We start from the raw sequence: 15,816 nt of genomic DNA on the forward strand, positions 1-15,816 counted from the left end.
AAAGAGCTCGACGAAAGAACTGCGTTACAGTTTAATATGAACGAGCGTTCGCAATTTTGAAACTTGTAAAGCAGCTCCAAAGGAGTTTCACTTTGTTGCCACTTATTACTTGCATGCGAATTTCAAACGCACGTGCATTTCACTCGACTTATAAAAGAATACAGTATAAATAACTAATAATCGAAAGAAATCAATATACATATATATTACAAATACATAGTAATAATAATAATAAAAAAAAATCAATGAATATTATAAATGTGAAATATACTTTCACGGATAATTAATATGTAGATAAATAATTATATAATCACATACAAATTTACAATAAAAGCAAATGTAAAAAATAATTAGAGAAATTAAAATAAGAGTAGAATTTCGATGAAACACATTTACAGATGTATCTGAAAAAAAGATTCAAAAGCCAAATTTTTTAGTATAACATAGAAACACACTCGACGCTGAAAATATAAATCAATAGCAATAAATGAAAATTTCTCAGCAGGCCGAGAACGAGAATTTGCCTCTCCCTCTCTCCCTCGCATCTAAAAATTGGCAAACAAGGGGTTAATTGACATTAAATAAGTAAAAAGAGGATGATAGTTAAGACAGTCTATAAAGTGGTCCATTTATTATAAGCAGGAAACTGGAACACTCGAGGGTAGAGTAGTTTCCACAAATTGTTTCTTATCATTAGGACGGTAATCTTAAGATAATCGTACGAATTATACAGACAATACTTAAACGATATGCAAGATTATTCCAATGACACGAAGAAACAAAAATCCTGAAAAACACTTTGTGAAGAAAGAAAAATCGACTGATGCAAAGAATTACGTACACTTCAAATATACAATGCAAATATATATATATATATATATATATATATATATATATATATGAGATACAGGGAAAAATACTCGGTGGATCTTGATCTAAATCGATAATCTTGTCCAACCAACTAGGAATCGAAAGTGAAATCCTACCGGAAACTAGTAGAAGAAGGGGGGGAAACGGTGATTGAGATTTTCATAAAAAATATATATGTATATAATTAAATTCCCATCGTAAGTACGAGTAAGTTTCACATAATAAAAAGAAGCACACGTATACATATATTATATATAGATCTTTGAATGTAGTAACAAGCGTGTGAAAAAGTCGCTGTTCGACGCGTAGCGGTTTGTCAAAATAATTTTATTCGCCGACACGAACAGGTATAATAGCAGAATCGTCGATGACGACGACGACGTATACATGTGCACGACGCACTCGCTCGCAAGGAATTAGTTTCCAGTTTCCGTGACGGAAACAGAGCTCACTTAAACGCGTCACGTGCGCTTCTGATATTCGGTTACGTGTCGGATTTCTCGAACGCGCGCAGCGATCGACGCATAATTTCGTTCACCGCAGCTCGGTGAAAAAAATATTCTCCTTCACCAGAAGTTCGAACGCTTTCGAACTTTCCTAATTCTCATAAACTCTTCAAGGCGAGAACAATCTCTTCTTTCAACGTACAGACAGCACAGGCTTAGCACTGTTTCAAAGTATTACACCGATAGAGAATCACACTCACGCTGTGTAATGTAACAGTCTGCGTCGCGATTTCCATCTCGAAATAAAGCCATCGTGATCGCCAGCAATTTTCGTTCGTCGAAGGTGGAAATGATGAACGGAGTTTGAAAACATTGTGAAGACATTCAGTGATATGTTGAACAGACTTTTCGAAATTTCATTGACATTGCGACGAGAGTTAATTATCATCGTCTCGTGGACAAAGTTTGAAAGAAAATTTAAAATTGTTCAATAAAATTATTCGCGGTTAAATCATTTTATTCGCGGAACTTGCTTATATATGTTTAGGACATCTTTTATTAAGTACATTTTATAAAATAATTATTCTACAAAAAAATCATTTTATATTATAAAGTAATTATATAGATGGAGAAAGAGTATAAAATATAATTGGACAAATACATAAATAATTTTCAATTCTGTTACAATTAATGACACTTAATAATTAATATTAAGTGGTACTCTTTACAAGTTTCCGTGACGCGGGTTAGTTTCAAATTTTCAATCGTCTCGAAATAATAGCGTTAACAAAATTTCAAAACGTTTCAAATTTCACGTATAAAAATTCTTAAACGAGCTACAAGGATAATTCTCGGAAATACTTGAGAGATGCGATCAAACTTTAAAAAAAAAAAATCAACAGAATCAAAAGCAGAGCACTCGCTGTAATATTCCGTAGACGAGGCAAATCAATTTCTCGACTCGCAATTAATTCAATTGACAAATAAATTACTAATTAACAATGGCGATCACCTGTGCCCCGCGTCAATTGATCCTGACGTCTTTACGAGTGTTACATTATCGCGCGAATGTTCGATTTATTCTGAGAGAGAGGTTCCACGACAAACATCGATCCTTTTATTCATTTTCTTTCCTTTTCCTTTTCATATCACACGAAAATAGATAGTATTGTCGAAGCACGAGTCTTATCGAAGAACATTGATAGTCAGAAATTCGTACGTCGTAGGAATACATCGAGGTATCGTTTTCTCGCAAGGTCATCGGGCATCCTTAGACAAGGACGGGAACGCCATCAGAGTAAGTAAAAAAATCACCTAACTTGAAAAGCGTGTGTTGTGCCCTACGTTTCGCAAAAAAAAAAAAAAAAAGGAAAAATAAAGAAAGAGAGACATGGTTGAAACGCTCTAAAAACGTTAAGGTGCGTGTCCAACGATATATACATATATCATTATTATTATGCGTTATAAAAATCGCTACGGGGGGTGCAAACGAATTTTTCGGCAAAGTATGAAAAAAATCAAATCGCCATCTTCTTGAGTAACATGTCTCTGATACAAAGTAAGTTTCGCGAGAGAGTTTATTTTTTTTTTATTGTTTTTATTTTTGAAGATTTTCTTCCCTCTCACGTTGCACGTAAAAAAATCGATTATTAAAAAAAAACAGAAAAAAAGTGAACGAGGAGAATCGTTTAATAAAGGAGAGAGTCGTGGGAAGTTTCTTCTTTCTCGGCAGACGTGTCGTGCGATTTATTCAAGCCATTCACGAAGAAGCGTCTCTTCTCTTTGCTCTTTCATCGAGAATCTCGCACTTCCCCAGAGAACGTGCGTATCGAAATTGTAACAGGAGATCGTAATTGAATCGACACAGTAGACGAGTTGAATTATTATTATTCAGATAAGCGCGCTTCGCGAATATAATTTGTAACTGTTGAAAATATACTTGTCTCCTGCCTTGATTAATAATTGCAAAATTAAACGTACACAGATACAATGTAACCGATCGATTGTAAATAATTCAGAATGCGCGTGGCAAAGTGATTCATCGGCGAGATTAATATAAATTATCAAGAGTACGTTCTCTAGAGAATGTAAAATTCTCAGGATTAGTTTCAACAGTGTTTCTTTCGCTTTCTTTTGTGTGTGTGTGTTGTTTTTTTCCCTTTCTTTTCTTAAATAGACGTTCGATTACGTAGACATCGCATTAGCCCCGATTAATTAGCAGTACGCAGTGGAAAGTGTGATAGTGACAGTAGCATAGGGCGAAACAACACCCGGCCATCGTGTGTTGACCGACGCGCGTCAGCATGTTACGCAGAGAAGAGGCAGAAATCGACGTAGACGACACGAGGTGGCCAACTCTAAGACAGAAGCTTGTCCTCGGGGATGGTCGGGCTGGTGGCTGTCGGCGCCGAGCGTAACGACTCGGTCTCTCGAAGCATCTCGTTGAAGCTCTGCATCGAGCTGGACCTCGAAGGCACGACTTTCGTCTGGAACATAGACGAGTGAACTTGTAGCAAACTGATATTCCACGCAGCAGACTATTTCTCGGCATGTTTTTTTTTTTCAAGCACATTTTTCTTGGATTGACTTTTGACTCCTCTGGGGTGAGATCTTCGTTCTCTTTTTCCTTTTCTTTTTTTTTAATTTTTAGAACAGCTTTGTTTGTGAGACACTATGCCTGAATCTTCAAGCAACAAAAGTTTCGCAACAAAAGGGAAACTTGGTTTTCATTCTCTCGAATTATTTTTGCACGTAGAAACGAAGATTATTCTCTTGAAAAATAAAAGCAGAAAATAGAAATATTCTCGACGAAAGTAAAATTACGGGAATATTCTTCTTTGCAACGTGGAAAATAAAAATCTCCCACGTTACAGAAATATTCTTCCCAACCAAAAAAAAAAAAAATTACTCCGAATTATTCTAAATTATCGTAAATAAAAAAAATATATTATCGTAAATATATTATCTAAATTATCGTAAATAAAAAAATATATTATCGTAAATATATTATCTAAATTATCGTAAATAAAAAAATATATTATCGTAAATATATTATCCGAATATGGTCGTAATATTATCTAATTTATTCTAAATTATCGTAAATAAGAAAATATATTATCGTAAATATATTATCCGAATATGGTCGTAATATTATCTAATTTATTCTAAATTATCGTAAATATAAAAATATATTACGACCGTTCCATCTTCTCCGACGAGAAATAAAGATAAAAACACGAACGATAAATAATGGCAAAAAAAAAAAAGTAATAATAAACAGCGACAACAATAATCCAACGGGCAGTAGAGTTAAGAAAAAAAGGCCTAAAAGCCTAAAAAGCCTCCGATCGTTACTAACAACAACCTTCATGTTCTCGTAGGCAGATCCGACACGTTCCTCCAAGGAACGAAAGCTATCGGAGTTGCGCATCTGGCCGAGTTTCATGGACAGTCCGCTGCCGAAGCCACCGAGAATGCTGGTCGTCTTCTCAGCCGTGGTCTTGAACACGGACTCTGTCTTCTGGAATCTGCAGCAGTAGGAGAAGAAACGATAAGTATTATTCATCCTGCTGTCCTGTTACAGGCGAGGCCACGTTGTCGGTGGCCACTGATCACGGCACTCGACTCACGACACACCACGGCAATGAATTCAAAAGCTCCATGGATAGATTGCGTTTCATGCATTTCTACTCACACACAAGGATCTCGGCGATCTCGCAGCGGGATTAGTCACGAGCGTTCGTTCGTCGCTGGATCGGCGTTATGTAAAAGCTTGTCTTGCGATTAATTTAAAAAAAAAAAAAGGTGGAAGATGGGATTTGGAAATTCCCGAGCGATTTTCGAGTCGCAAAGTTTAAAATTCTCGAGTCTCTCGCGTAGCCGACACACCCAGAACTTGAATCGCATAAAAGATCCAGATGCTATGTATGTATGTATAGGTGCAGTGACAATAAATGTGGTGACGAATGTGGCGGCCAATGTTTGCGATTTACGTACGGAAAGAGCATGCAGTAAAACACACAATAACGACGTTGTATGTACGCGGTGCACATAAATAATAAAAATGTTTTGAGAAAATCTTACATTTTGTGAAATTTACATTGCAAATTTTTCTATCTGGGATTAGCGAATTGGCGTTAATTAATCGCGATGCGTGTCTTTTCTGTTTCTTTATCTCTATCTTCGTACGTGTCTCGTCTAGTTAAGTAGAGTAGTGTGTGACAACGTGCAGGAGTAGTTATTGTGGTATGTGTGTGTCGCGTGAACATTGTGATCCAAAATTTCTCTCAAATACTTTTAACTGGTATCCTGCGATCGAATCGTTGATTTCTTAGTTTAATTTTAACGTCAGAGTTGAGAATATCGACTACAAGCCAAAAAAAAAAAAAAAGAGAAATAATATACATTATATACATTAAATAATATTAAATATCATATAATATTATATTAAGCATTATTAAATATTATAATATTATATACGTAAATGATAAAATAAAAGTGGACTGAATTGAATTATCTTTTAATTCAATTACCAATTACAATATTAAATATTCTTTAATTAATAAAATTTAATTCTTGTTAAAGACAGTAGTTGTATAAATTATAAATATATATATGTATAAATTATAAAATGTATATAAGTTCAATTATGAAAAATATACATTAAATAATATTAAATATCATATAATATTATATTAAGCATTATTAAATATTATAATATTATATACGTAAATGATAAAATAAAAGTGGACTGAATTGAATTATCTTTTAATTCAATTACCAATTACAATATTCAATATTCTTTAATTAATAAAATTTAATTCTTGTTAAAGGTAGTAGTTGTATAAATGTATATATGTATATATTATAATAAAAATGTATATAAGTTCAATTATGAAAAATATACATTAAATAATATTAAATATCATATAATATTATATTAAACATTATTAAATATTATAATATTATATACGTAAATGACAAAATAAAAGTGGACTGAATTGAATTCAATTAACAATTACAATATTAAATATTCTTTAATTAATAAAATTTAATTCTGTTAAAGACAGTAGTTGTATAAATTATAAATAAATAAATAAATATATATATATATATATATATATATATGTATATATTATAATAAAAATGTAAATATATAAGCTCAATTATGAAAAATTTAATTGTTCGCCCAAAATTATTGTTTTCATTTAACTACTTTAAAAAGAAAATAAAGGTATTAATTTTTATCACATTTCACGCCAAGACGCTACTTTTAAGTTGGTTAAGACTGTTCTTTATTGTTTAGTTGTCAACGATCTGATTCGCATTCCAACGCAGTCAAGAGTTAAAAATTAAAAAGGAGGAAAAGGAAGAAGGAGAAACGAAGCTGAGTTTTTAGTTGAAGATCGTCACGGTTAACGGTTGATGGGAGAAATGTTGGAAAAGGAGAACACACGATTGCTTGTGTACTTACAGAGTGTTCTTGGTGATCGTCTTGGTGAACTGACCGAGTTTCTCGTTGACGTTCTGATAACTGAATGAGAACCCAACCAAAAGTCAAAGAAAAGTGTTCTACATGTCTGAATGGCAAAAGTAGCAGGGAATAAACGGGATTAGGGGATTAGGGGGAGGCTGGTAGCCGTCACCTTACGCGAAATTATAAAAATAAAATAAAATAAAATAGAATAAAATAAAATACAATACAATAAAATAAAATAAAATGAAATAAACAAGTTCGATCGGAAGCGTGCGGATGTTCTTGAAAAAAAAAAAAAAAAATTTCCAATTTGAACATTTCGACAAAAAAGCGAGCTGATTTCATTCCTCGCGATTACAAAGACGTATCGCGCGTAGAAACAGACAACATCCGGCTGAATAGTTTAATTAAGATTTCGAAAGACAGATTAAAAAATATCGATTAACAGGAAATATTCTGCTCGAAATGAACTGCCGATCAACAATTGATTAAGAGGGGACAAGTAATCGTGCTGATGATGACCATGCGTGTGACAGCACTGGCGAAAACCCAGCCCAGAAGACTCGCGAGGTTCGTGCAAGATGAGAGGGCGATAGAGGTAGAAGAGCGAAGCGGCGTGCTTCGAATGGATCGATTAAAAGAACGTACACTTGGCTCTCCTTAACGTTTTTCAAGCCCTGATTCATGTCGTCGGTGATCTCCTTCCAAACGCTGATGCCCAGCTTCCTCTTCAGCTCTTGAGACACTCTGATCTTGTTCGCCAGCACGTGCCTCAGCGTTTGAATCTCTTCCTCCACCTACGGGACACGCGGCTTCTTCAGCTTCCTCCTCGAAACTTTCATCTATTTTTTTTTTTTTTTTTTTCTTTTTTCGAGTAATCTCACTCGCGTCAGGATTTTGTTTCTAACGAAAGCGGTCGGTGCAATTCGAAATTTACGCGCGTCTATTCACGTATCGAAGATTTTATTGAATGAACTGTTAGAGTTCCACATCTGGAATTGGAATTTACTCTCAGAGTTTCTTTTTTTCTTTTTTTTTTATGGTTAATCGGTGACGCTTTTCCCTTGCAAGTGAACGAAATTTTAGTTAACAAAGATAAAATGTACATCGATAGTCAGCGATAATTGTCTATAATGAAATTTTAATAATTGTCTAAAATTTTTTCATTGAACAAACAATTTTCTTGCTATTGAATGACAATTATATGAGATTAAATTTAATACAATAAGATTTATAATAATAAAATTTTGATAAATAAAATAAAATTAATAAAAAAAATTTAATAGATAAAAATAGAATAATTGTATTTAATTCAGATATCAATTCTATATAAATAAATAAAAATAGAATAATTGTATTTAATTCAGATATCAATTCTATATAAATAAATAAAAATTTAATAAGTAAAAATAGAATAACTGTATTTAATTCAGATATCAATTCTATATAATTATACAAATTAATTGATACGTAATATAAATTATATACCAATGATATGTATTACCTATTTATATATCAATTAACCTTTATTATAAATTAACCAGAGTATCCAACTAATTACGGAAGATAGTATAACTTAAATAGAAACTCAGTAGATGAATCAGTTGCATTATGAATTAAAAAATTAATCAGAATTAATAGAAAGGTCGGGTTAATGACCAACTGAAATGAAAATATTGTCATTACGTGATATAATTTTTTTACTGGATGCTGGACGGCCAGTCGCAAACGTTTTTTCACGAGTCTCGAATGTTTAAAACAGAAGGAAAGAAGAGTTTTTGGGCCAATATCGACTAAGTTTGTGAGTGAAAAATTTCGTGTCTGACTGTAATCAATTTATTTATTTCGTATTGCTTTCACGAGCACATTTACCACGCGAGCACCTTCTAAAATAATAATAACAACTGCTGCAATGTCTGCAATATCAACGATCAATTCGACGAAACACAGAAACGTGTGCATGTCTGAAACGGGTACGTCCACTATGCTCGAAGCTAAAACTGAAATAGATCTCGTATCCTCTAAATTTTTCAAGAGCCGTATTTCCACAAGTTTCAGCTATTCAGCGTTCTCGACGAGGATGGTAAAAAGGGTATAGTACGTACCTTGGCCAGTTCCGCGCTCCATTCTGCCTTCTGACGATCTTGCTCCTCCAAAGAAAGTCCTTGCAACTCATTCACCACGTTATCCGACGTCGGCGAGACGTAACCGGCCGAGTGAAGAGAAGCGTCTTCTCCTGAGGCATAAAAAGGAGCAGTGAGAAAATAAAATGGAGGAATAGAGAAAGTCGGGAGATAAATTAGACGGCCAGAAAATAAAAAATTAGAAAGTCGGATGGTAAATTGAGAAATATAGACCAACTGTAAAACTAAACGATCTATAATCGGATCGATTTTCAATTGTTCCTTCGTGTTACAGGATTGCCGATAATATCGAAGATCGATCACTATTATTTCGCACTCTAATTTTTTTACACCTGCCGAAAAATATAAATATTTTGCACGCACGCAAAAATACACTGGCAAAGGAAAATTAAAAAAAAAAAAAAATTTTCTACGTATTGTTTTCGAGTCAGGAAATTTATGACAATTTATTTAACGAAGAAATCTTTTCTTTCTGGTGGAAATTTACCGCGTTACTGTGGTAAAAAAAANTTTTTTGAAAAAAAAAAAAAAAAAAAAAAAAAAAATACATTACTGGACAAAAACTTAAATACACGCACGTTTATATAATAAATAGTTATATATGTTATATTATTTAATATTTAATATATATATAATATATATAATATGTAATATTATTTAATATTTAATATATATATATATATATAATATATATAATATGTAATATTATTTAATATTTAATATAACATACATTATAATGTTATTTATTTAATAAATAGTAATATATAATGTTATATTATTTATATTTATTTTATTTTTTATAATATTTGTTATATAATAAATAGTGCGTACGTTCTTAATTACTAATAATAATTTATTACCAACTCATTACTAACAACAATTTATTATTATTAGTAATTAATAACAACTATTTAAGTTACTAATAAAATATTGTACTTATTATTAAACCTATTGTATTTAATAAACATTTTATTTAACTATCATATTGAATAAACGTATTATCAAATTACTAACAGGACAATATTTAATGTCAATGACAATTTCCTTCTCCAAAATATTTCAGTAATATCGCGCGTGGAAAATGTTTACCACGTAGGAAAATATTGAACTAATTGTACAAGTTGAAGCAGGTACAGTTAAACTTTTGGCCGATAGTATGGCTCTCGTTCAAGTAAAACAGAAGTCCTATATATCTTTCGATCGTTGGCGGTGCATATTTCATATGCTTCCTATTTTAGATCGTGTTAACTCCTCGTTTAAATATCGTACGACATCGTCTTTTGATTATTCAAAAGCTTGTACATTTCTTATATATATTTTTCTTTAATGAAACATCAAAATATAAAAATATAATTTTATTAATTTTAAATAAAACTTAATAATTTTTTTCATTGTTTTAAAAATTATTTCTTTCGAACGTTGAAAAACAAAATTTAATAAAAATATTAAGTATTTATTTTAGTAGAACGTGATTTGCTGCCCCAGCTTATATGACCTAAGTTGTATCATAACCTCAGGGCAACTGAGCCTTCAAATGTTAAATATTCATTTAATCTTCAAATATTCGAATGAACTTTCAGTATATTTATGTAACATATATTCCTAGTATTTCTACAAGTATTTCGACTATTTCAGTAAGTAACTGTATGTATATCTTTGCTATTAAAACTCAAAACGTGAACTCTGAAGGGACAGCGTGACAAGAGGCAAGCTTAGATTATAAAAAAAACTGTATTTCTAATTAGACGTGTGCATTTTCTAAAAATGTTAGTAGTTCTAACGTTGAACACCTGTAACTATAATGTAATCGTTTTAATTTCAGAACTACATGGTAATGTATACTACTTTAACATTAAAACTATGGATGATATATTAAACCACGAAATCTTCATCAGAAAGAAATAGAAAAATTTTATAACGCAATATAATTACGGAAGAAAATCATTTAAATCTCCGAAACTATTACTATTTTTACATCCATAAAATTTTTCAATCAAAATTGGTCATTTCTACCAGTTTGGTAGGTTTCTAGTGTTTTAATTACACTTTTAATTACGACAGGTATACACTTACGATAATTACACTTTCAATTAATTTCATCAGTATTTCTTAAGTATTATCTTCGAGTCGGATTTCTCCGTATCACATGTTAGATCGACCATTTACAGAATTACGACGATAATCGCATCATTTACAAGACACAGTTGCATTGCAAAATACCCAATACCCAGCTGCCATTGAGCATAGATTTAAATGTACGTGCGTCTTCGTCCAGATTCGCAGCTGCTGCATGTCCTCTCGCGCTAAGGTTTTACTTTAGAAGATATTCGGTGAATTGCAACGAAGCGTACAAAATGGCAAAGAGTAGATAAAAGTCGCAGCGAAAGTGAGAACGGTATCTGCTGTTCCAGCGAGGAATAGCAACGTTACATCGCCACTTTTGCAATTTCATTCGTACTTTATTTAGAAGGGGGAACGTACGTGTATTACGATCGAACGATAAATTTCCATCGTAAAGAAGATTGAGACCACTCGTGTCTTTCGTATCGGTTGCAAATGTCGGATCAATGAGAATTTGTGATTAAACGAAGATTCGTCTTTCGTGTTTCGAGCTCACAAGTTATTTAATTTATTATTACAATGGACAATTTTATATTGTCACTTTGTATGCATTTCAGATTATGTGATATTCGATGATCAATGATCGTGTGATTTTCAGCAATTTTCATTCATGACGTGAAGTTATAAATAAATAAATATCGTATGAAAATTTTTTATTATTCAACAGTGCGTCTGAACAGTGTGTAAAATTATGTGTAAAATTATCAGTAAAAAAAAGCTGTTTTTACTCACTAATGGAGTAATCTCTTGGAAAAAAAAAAGGAATGTTAAATACATGAAGCAGTAACTAATGAATGTAAAGTATCCAGATATCTGTCACCAACCGCACATTTACTGCGCATAAATATATAAATAAATAAATGAAGAAACACGTACACACATGGATTAGTTCATATTTCCAACAAAAATATCTATTATTCCATTTCACAGTAACCGTTCAGCCCTAGAAAAATAAATAAACGAATGATACATTTCAAAAATTGAATTACACAAAATTATATTAAAAATTATATTAAACCTTTTATATTATATTTAATTATTTATACTAATTATATATTTATATTTAATTATATATTATATTATATTATTTTTAATTTATATTATATTTAACCTTTTCAGAATCATTAATAGTGCCAACTTTCGTCCTACGATTTTCCAACGCAATTATGTTAATCTGTGCGGTTTGCTTTCTTCAATAGCAAAGATTCTCCTAAATATACAAGTAAATGAAGAAACACGTACAACAAGGATTAATTCCTATTTTCAACAATATAATTTCGGTGAACTTAAGTGTCATTTAAATCAGAGGTGGCTAACTGGCGGCCCTTGTCCCCACTTTCCTGATCCTAACCCCTCCCCTGCATCGCCCCCCCCCCCCCACTGCGTTGAGAGTGTCGCGGCCACAATACTCGCATTAGGTACACACGTGTACATATAAATGTGTTTTCTCTACTGTGCCTGCTAAAGTTGAAAAAAGGCAGGGAATCTTATTACAAGTAGTTTGCATGGCCTGCATGGCCTGCTGCGAGACAGAATGAGAACTAATATTCATGATAGAGGCAGATCGTTCTTAAAGGACACTAAACATAACAGGCTCGCGGAATGACAACAATAAGTGATCACGTCACAGCACTAAATTTTTTTCATCTAAACAGAATAATCTTCAGGGCAAGAAGCTTAATCTCGTACGGAATAATTTAGTAACAGTCAGACTGAACGATTGTGAAGTATGACCACAAAGAAATAAACGAATGAATACGTTTCAAAAATTTTCAGAATCGTCGACAATCTACAATCTATGTCTTCGTTTATATATTATTATGTATTATTATATATTTGCTAATTCTTCTATTAATTCGTCTCTCTTTTGCATTACAAGGCATCTGCACTATTATATTAAAAATGAATAAATAAATTTCTTTGTTTCACAAACGGAAAAAAAAAAAAAAAAAAACACCTGAATACAAAGACTAAACTCGACTCCCTGAAGCTTCGCTAATCATTTGCTTTATCAACTGCTTTATTCACTCGTCTCTCTGCTCCATTGGATATAACAAAATTGAATAGATAAATTTATTTATTTTTCGTCATATATAAAAGGAAAACGATACCCGAAATTATAAAAGAAATGCACGACTCCCTTTTTGCGTGCCACACTCGCGAATTTTATTCTGCACCTTTTACCAATTCGAGGAACTTCTTGTAATTCTGGCTGCTGCTGATCTTGGCCAGGTACGGTTTCGAGAAGTCGTGGAATATCACGCGAACCGATTTCTTCTTCATCGAGCCGCCGGCGGCACCCTCCTCGGCATCCGGGAACTGCGTCTCCACCGACAGATTCGCGTCGTCCACCACGATCTCGTCTATGTCGCCGTTCGAGTCCCGCCAACAGTGAATGACGATCTTCTCCTCGGCGTCGTCGCTTAGCTCGTCGATGTCGTCGAAACTTGGCGTCGCGGTCACGTGCGAATAATAAACGTCCTCCTCGTACTCCAACAACTCGTTTTCACTCGGACAGTCCTGTTGTTCACCGTGTTTCGGTGCTTGTTTCGAAGCTTCGCCGCGATCCTCGACCTTAACGTCCGGCTGGTCGGTTTTCATTTCGACGCGCGTTCGATTTCGTCACGTTTTAATTTTACTCATTGGACTTTGCTTTAATTAATCATCTCCCCTCTACTGTCTTTTAAATATCTCGAACGTTATTAATTATTATTCAGCGTATGTTTGTCTGGATTCCTTTCAATTTCAATTTTTAGGTTAGAGTCTAGAGCTCGGCGACGAACAGAACAACGAAGCGAAACACGAGGCCGGACAACTGTCACTTAGACATGAAAGAAAAAAACTTCCACGACATCGTTTTTCTTCGAACTCATTTTTATAAATAATCATCCTTGACATGGACGATCCTTCGATAAAACGCCTGGTCATGCCTAAACGGGACACGTTTGTTGCCCGCCAGGTAGGTAGGTAGCGTCTTTGTTTCGCGGCTACCGGTGAAACGAGTTCCTTCTACGAAACCGTTCACCGTGACCGTCGCCGCGTCTGAGAAAAAAAGAAAAAAAAAAAAAAAAAAAAAAANGGGGGGGGGGGGGGGGGGGGGGAAAGAAAAAGTCGAGGAGTTGGACGAGTGTCTATTAGAGCGGGCGAATGAAGAATCTGGTTCCGGTATGAAGTATCGATCCGGTGACAAACGAGCGTGACGCGAATTAAGGTGGTGGATGAATATACTTTCGTTCGGCACTGAGTATTATTCCGAGTCAATTTTCATTCGAATAAGAACGACGAATTAACAATTGATTGATTGGTATTTGGTTGTTTGTTACTCGAGTTGCGTTCGCCGTTCTAGTTATTCGTCAACAACAAAGCAACATCATTTATGTTGCTATATATGTATGTATCTGTTTTACTCAGGCGATCTTTTTGAAAAGAGAGCGCTGTTAAAAGCAAATTTAAATAAATTAATTTAATTGTTTTACATGGTTTGTTAGTATGTTGGTTAGTTTATTCGTTTATTGGTACAGTATTTCATCCCTTTTTTTTTTTTTTTATTTCGATGGCACACACCTGTACAATGTCGCAACGATGTGAACTATATTGCAAATAATACGACTAAAAATGCTTAAAGTCAGTTACTCTCTGAACTCTGTGACTAATTATTTTTTGCACCCTATGGCTAGTTATCTTTTGTACTATGTGGAATGTAATTCTTTTATACGAAAATTGAACATAACGAGTAGAAAATAACGAATAATCGCCGGATTATAGCTAATGATTCAAAATATACATTATAGAATAATTATATAATTATATAATTATATTAAATAACGAATAATCGCCGGATTATAGCTAATGATTCAAAATTCATATAAACTAATGATTCAAAAGATACATTATAGAATAATTATATATATAATAATGTGCAATAATATATATATATATATATAAAATATAATAATATACAATAATATACAATAATATATATAATAATTGTATATTTATATATAATAATAATTGCATATTTATATATAATAATATACAATAATATATATAATAATAATTGTATATAATAATTGTATATTTATCATATATTTGTCATGAATAATGGAATAATTATTCTACGATGCATAACATACTAAAGTACTTATATTTATTCATCTACAACGTTATTAATGTATATATATATATATACATTTGTTATTTGGCACTAAAAGGGTTAAACGTAGCGTCTGGTCCCTGAATCAACCAAGGTAACGTGATCAATCAACCGCAGGTGATCGTGTCATCATCGCGGAAAGATAAAACCACCGCGGTGTTCGCCTTTCGTCCAGCTACGTTCGTCGTAACTACTCGCCCGCGTCGCTGACCCGGCCTCGCGAAATTTCGGTCGACGAACTTTCGAATTCCCTGGCGCGTTTCCCTCTTTCCCGTCGGCCGTTGGCAGCTCGGCGGGGCAATCAGGCTCCTCCTGGTTCGTCGGTGGCAATTATCGGCGGAGGTGAGACGTCTCGCGGCCGCCGCCGCCGCGGAATACCGATCGGGATTAATTACCGTGACGAGGTCCGCGACCAAATTAACCTCCGATAACGAACCACCGTGCCGGGGCAACGAGGTCTTTGCCCGATCGAGACTCAACCCTCCGCTTCGTCTCGCGCGCGCGTTCGCCCGGTCGATTTGCGGTCGCAGTCGCAATCGCTCGACAGAGGGATACTTTCTTTTTTTTTTTACCACGGCGAAACGATAGTCGCATCAACCACCCATT

At 33.6% G+C, this 15,816-nt stretch overlaps 1 protein-coding gene across 2 annotated transcripts; it reads right to left on the minus strand.

The window, feature by feature from the left end:
* Positions 1-603: 603 nt before the first annotated feature.
* On the minus strand, positions 604-14,079 carry LOC122531880 (tumor protein D53 homolog). 2 transcript variants are annotated; one of them, XM_043660151.1, is made up of 6 exons: positions 13,235-14,079; positions 8,898-9,028; positions 7,441-7,589; positions 6,790-6,849; positions 4,681-4,843; positions 604-3,802 (listed from the first exon to the last, which is right to left on the minus strand). In XM_043660151.1, exons 1-6 carry the CDS (start codon positions 13,656-13,658, stop codon positions 3,674-3,676), a joined length of 1,056 nt encoding a protein of 351 aa, XP_043516086.1. In that variant the 5' UTR covers positions 13,659-14,079; the 3' UTR covers positions 604-3,673. The 2 variants fall into 2 exon arrangements, with proteins under 2 accessions (XP_043516086.1, XP_043516087.1); XM_043660152.1 differs by lacking the exon at positions 6,790-6,849 and having other exon boundaries at positions 13,235-14,072.
* Positions 14,080-15,816: the final 1,737 nt, after the last annotated feature.

The sequence above is a fragment of the Frieseomelitta varia genome, unplaced genomic scaffold (genome assembly GCF_011392965.1).
Source record: "Frieseomelitta varia isolate USP_RPSP 00005682 unplaced genomic scaffold, Fvar_1.2 scaffold_421, whole genome shotgun sequence".
NCBI lineage: Eukaryota > Metazoa > Arthropoda > Insecta > Hymenoptera > Apidae > Frieseomelitta > Frieseomelitta varia.